This window comes from Impatiens glandulifera, chromosome 4 (genome assembly GCF_907164915.1).
Source record: "Impatiens glandulifera chromosome 4, dImpGla2.1, whole genome shotgun sequence".
Lineage (NCBI taxonomy): Eukaryota > Viridiplantae > Streptophyta > Magnoliopsida > Ericales > Balsaminaceae > Impatiens > Impatiens glandulifera.
This window is the reverse complement of record NC_061865.1, coordinates 47,719,102-47,724,368: the sequence shown is the minus strand read 5'-3', so window position 1 is coordinate 47,724,368 and position 5,267 is coordinate 47,719,102. Positions and strand designations below refer to the sequence as shown.

General features: G+C 30.6%; 2 protein-coding genes across 2 annotated transcripts; both read right to left on the bottom strand.

The window, feature by feature from the left end:
* Window positions 1-757, bottom strand: LOC124935730. Its single transcript, XM_047476149.1, has one exon. It carries the CDS (start codon window positions 719-721, stop codon window positions 134-136), a length of 588 nt encoding a protein of 195 aa, XP_047332105.1. The 5' UTR covers window positions 722-757; the 3' UTR covers window positions 1-133.
* Window positions 758-2,223: 1,466 nt separating this feature from the next.
* LOC124934392 (chalcone--flavanone isomerase) lies at window positions 2,224-4,394 on the bottom strand. The gene is made up of 4 exons (XM_047474918.1): window positions 4,173-4,394; window positions 3,934-4,092; window positions 2,694-2,917; window positions 2,224-2,625 (listed from the first exon to the last, which is right to left on the bottom strand). Exons 1-4 carry the CDS (start codon window positions 4,285-4,287, stop codon window positions 2,374-2,376), a joined length of 750 nt encoding a protein of 249 aa, XP_047330874.1. The 5' UTR covers window positions 4,288-4,394; the 3' UTR covers window positions 2,224-2,373.
* Window positions 4,395-5,267: the final 873 nt, after the last annotated feature.

Below are 5,267 nucleotides of genomic sequence, written 5' to 3'. Positions count from 1 at the left end.
AACAGAATTACCATCAAATAGTTAAAATCAAAATCAGGTTACATAGATGATGAAGAAGAAAGAAGAAGACAATTGCATCAATTTGTAAATTCAATTCAATTCAATCTTATACATATATACAAACATAAAATCATCATTTCTGATCAGATTCAGGCCAAACACTAACCTTCTCCTTCTCATACTTCAAATACAAAGCCGAAGCCGCCGCCATGAAATACAATTGAAGCAACACAACCGACGGTTTATGATAATTAATCACTCCTTTCCCCGTCGCCAATTCCACCAATACCAAAGCCAATAACCCTACTATCGCCAACCGTCCATTTACCCGTTCCGAATACGAACTAAATCCAAAGTCGACCTTCAATCCACCGGAATTCGGTTCTTTCAACGGCACCGGTGGAAGGAACAATTTACCAGAAGAAGAGGATGAGGAAGATGATGATGATTTCTGTCCTTTTCGGCTCTTGCGAATCTCGGCTTTCTTTCCAGATCCGCTTCGGTAACGTAACCTGATTTGAGAGAGTTTGTTGTCGAAACTGTCGGGATCTGATGATGATGATGGATCGGAATCGGTGGGTTGAGTTTCGTCGGAGTCATCGGCGGAAGATCGGACGGTGAAGGAAAACCTAGAAGGTGAGATGATGTGGAGTTTATGTGGAGATGAAGAGAGTGGTGTTAAGAAGAGATGTGTAGAGAGGAGGGGGTGAAGAGTTGCCATTTGGATTTCAACTTTATCAACATTTCTCTATACTTAATAACTCCATAGAGTTTTCTCATTGTGTGGATATCCCATTTTTTGTTTTTTTTTTATATTTTTTTTGACATTTTTATTTTTAACCAAATATTTTATTTTTAAATAACTAAAATTTAAAAAAAATATAATGAATTAATTCTCGTTAAGAAGTTATAAATATAATATTTAAGAATTTTTTAACTTTAAAACCGAACAAACCAATTAAACGATGTCGGAAGAATCTCTACCCATAATTCTGAGTGACAATAAAATTTAACTATGTTTGGAGGGTTGATAACCAATGTCAAAAAAATTCTGAAAAGACTTTCCCATTTGTTGTCTTGTCTCGGAGGAGACAGAAGGAGAGGAAAAAAAAATTAAATATTAAAATAAAATATCATATATATAATTTTTTAAGATTTAAGGTTTAGGGTTTAGGATTTAAGGTATAGAATTTAGTGTTTATATTATATATATATATATATATATATATATATATATATATATATATATATATATATATATTTTTGTTTAATTTATCAAAAATATCGTTTTAATCTCTGAGACAGTCTTTTTAGAACAGTCGATCCTTATTCGTCAAAATAACGAGAAAAATAAAAATTCTACATAAATTATAAGTTATTTAATTTTTTTTGTTTAATTTATCAAAATGATATCGTTTTATTTTCTGAGACAGTCTTTTTAGTCTTTTTAGAACAGCTGATCCTTATTCGTCAAAATAACGAGAAAAATAAAAATTCTACATAAATTATAAGTTATTAGTTATATAATAATGATTTTATAGTTAAAATACTATCTACAAATTTAAAATAACTAGATAAAAATTTATATATTAAGTAACCTGATAAATTTGTAAAATTATAAACATTCAAAGATTTAACAATATTATCATTTTTTTAAAAGAGATTTCTTAACAATGAAAGTAAAAGTAGAATTAACTAAACAAATTAATCTAAATTTATTTTTCAAATATTATTCTTAAATTTACACCATTAAAATATAGTAATTATTATGTTTTCACATATATTTTTTTGTTTGTTTTAAATGTTGTCTTAGTTCACATTTGTAATATGTGATCTTTGAACTACCTTGTTGGATTATCTTATTTCATTATCAAATAAGTGAGAATATCTATTTCTTGATTGACTACTTCTAAAAAAAATGAAACTTAGTCAAATAAAATAGCAATCATCATGTAATAAAATGTTCATTGATTTGAATTTTGGTCGAGATATATTATCCCATACTTCAATAGTGAATTAGGGTTTTGTTCTTAATGAGCATTATGTTTGTTTTAATGTTATTTCATTTCTATTTTAACCCTAGGGCACTTTTTCTTTCTTCACAAGATCTTCATCAAACCTTCAACTTTAATCTGGTGGTGGTAACAAAAACCAATCTTCTTGCTATCACCAATTCATAATCCACTTTACTTTTTCTGTGTTTCGATTTTGAGAAGGAAGAAATGACAAATGAAGAGAAGAACTTTTTGCATGAAAAGACCAATATGTTACATAGATAGTTCTTTAACCCATACATATAAAAATTCACCATGTTCAACATAGTTCATCTTTATTATTAACCTCTTTTTTTACCTCACCATTTCAACAAATAACTCAAGCTGTGATCTCCTTAATCTCAACTGGTGCAATTACCTCTTCCACTTCTTTAGAATGTCCATTCTCCACACTTGGCTTCACTTCTTCAACCTTAAACAACTCCGAAAATGTTTCCGCCAAACTCTTCTTTGCAGCTGGAGAAACTCCATGTTTACCTATCATAGACTCCAAGATTGCCTCCGACAATTGTTTATTCTCTATTGTCACATTCCCCACTTCAGATATCGACCCATCTTTAGAGAAACTTATCTACACTTTTTAACAAAACCATGTTAATATTTATAAAACTATTTCATGTCAAATGTGTCACCACTAACCGTTAATGTTCCGAGTGGAGATTGTGTGAAAAGAATCGATGCCCCTGGTGGAAAGGTTTCGCTCTTGAATATGTCGATGAAAGTTTCAACAGCTTTTGCCTCTGCATCAGTGTATGTTCCAATTGATTTCCAAAACGCGACACAGTTTTCAGTTACTTTTTCAGAGTACTGGCTACCAGTCAAGGGCAAGATCATAGTCACTCGCATGAATTTCTCAAAGGGACCTGGGAATGGTGAAGATCAAATTAAGTTCAATTCACAAGTTTTTCAATATACAGCCAATGATCTAATAATAATTAACATTTTTTTTCTAAGCTATATCTCTATTGTAATTAAAAGACCGAGTAAAACTCTGGTTTTAATCATTTGTTATACTGAAAAAAGGCAGAGTAAAGACAAATTCTTATGAACAAAACTCGCAATCTTTGGACACTTAACTATTAAGTGACTTACAAAACAGAATTTTTGTTAAAAAAAAAATCATTTATTTTGACTTAATGTTGCATATTTTGTTATGACAAGAAGACACATATACTTTTATTATTTAAAATATAATTTTATAATTATATTTAAAATATATATTTTGTTTTAATATAAAAAACTATGATAATTTCAAAATCATAACTCATTTTTAACTCAAAAACGTTTTAAATAAAAATCAGATATGTTGACTTTATTTTTACTTAAACTATCTTATTTAAATATAAAAAAGAATATATTTTTTTTTATTTTTTTACGCCCAAAGGATCTAATACTAATTTTAATAAATAATTTATTTTTTTCAAACTTGTACAGATTTATTCATACAATTTAATTGATTCATTCATCCTCCTCAAGTTCTAATGTAACTCAAATAAATTCCTCTCTTAATAATAATTAACTTTTTGTATTGTAATTAGAGAACCAAACAAATCTAATATACTAAGATAGCTTAAATGACAAGATTAATTCTTAATAAATCAAATGTTTCGATTTCAATTCTTTTGTAAAACTCGGATTTTAATCACTTTTTAGACTTATAACAACTAAGGATAAGTTTTCAATGTAACTATGATTATATTATGAACTTAAATAAAGCTAACTCCTTTAAAGTGAAATTTTCGGTTTTTTAAATTTTTGCAAATTGTTCTTTAGTATCTTAATTTTGTTTGATTATGTATAACTATTTATTTAAAATAAATAAAAATTAGATTATTTATAAAAAAAATATATATTAGGAAAAGAGAAAAGTGGGGTTTACCTGTAACGATATCCCTATAGAACTCGACGGAATCCGTTAACTCATCAACCGTCTTTCCCTTCCACTTAACGGCGAGAGTCTCGACGGCACAATCTTCCAAGTAAACGCCGATGGACGTGAACTTAATGAATTTTCCTTGTATCTCTAAACCTCTCACCCCTGCGCACATTAGATATAGACAAAACATTTAAGATTGACTGTACGGCTATTCATAGATAGATCCGTTGTCGCTAAAATACCTGCGCCACCGAGGAAGAAGGATTTGGTCGATCCAGGAGCCTTAACTAATGGAGAGAAAACATGGCCTTCGATCTCAATTTCTTTGACGGAAAGCGGCGACTGTGATTGAGACATTGCAATTACAATCGTAGGCGATAATTTGATAACTATATATGCTCGATCGTGATCTATACATATATATAGAGAGAGAGAGTGAGGGAGTGTGTATTAATTCGTGTCGGTGTGTAAAAGTAGGTTTGGCCGGACGGAGTCTTGGAGGGTGGGGGGTAGTTGGAGAAATTTGATTATTTTTGGGTCAAAATTGAGTGAAAGATGGGGGAGAGGTAGATGCACGTGGGAGTATCTACATCATCCGTTACAATTTTGAAAGGTAGATAGCCTTTTTCCATTGGGAAACCGTTTCTTCTATTAAATGGGAAATTTAATGAGAAGACCCTAATAATTGCATTAATTAATTGTATACATGATCAGCGTAAATGATTACTTCCTATTTTTGGCATAAAAATATTTTCAGTCTCGCCAGAGTACACCCAACGAATAAGGGTTCCGTCGCGTTACGTGAGGGAACTCGACGAATAAGTTCCATCGCGTTACGTGAGGGAACTCGACGAATAAGGGTTATGTTGCGTGGTCGCGTCTCGTGTAGGGGTGTTCAATATTTGGTCTGAACCGAATATCCGACCGAATTCGAATTTACCGAATTCGAATAAACCGAATTCGAATTTCATTTTCGGTTTTCGAATCGAATTTCAAACCAATTCGAATTCAAATACGGTTTTCGAATTGGTTTTCGAGTTTGGGTTTCAACTCGAAAACCAAACCGAAAACCGAATTCATTTTTTATTATTTATTTTTCCATTTTTTATTATTTATTTTTCCAAACTTAGTTTAAGAAAAAGTTCAAAATAATCATATTATAATAAAAGAAAAAGAAAATAAAAGCATTAGTGGTCTAGTGGTAGAATAATACCCAGCCACGGTATAGATTCGGGTTCGATTCCTGGCTGGTTCAATTTATTTTGAGTTATGCTAGTTCCAAAATTAAAAAAACGCAAGTCATTTGAACAATTATTAGGGTTATTTCATCGATCTTC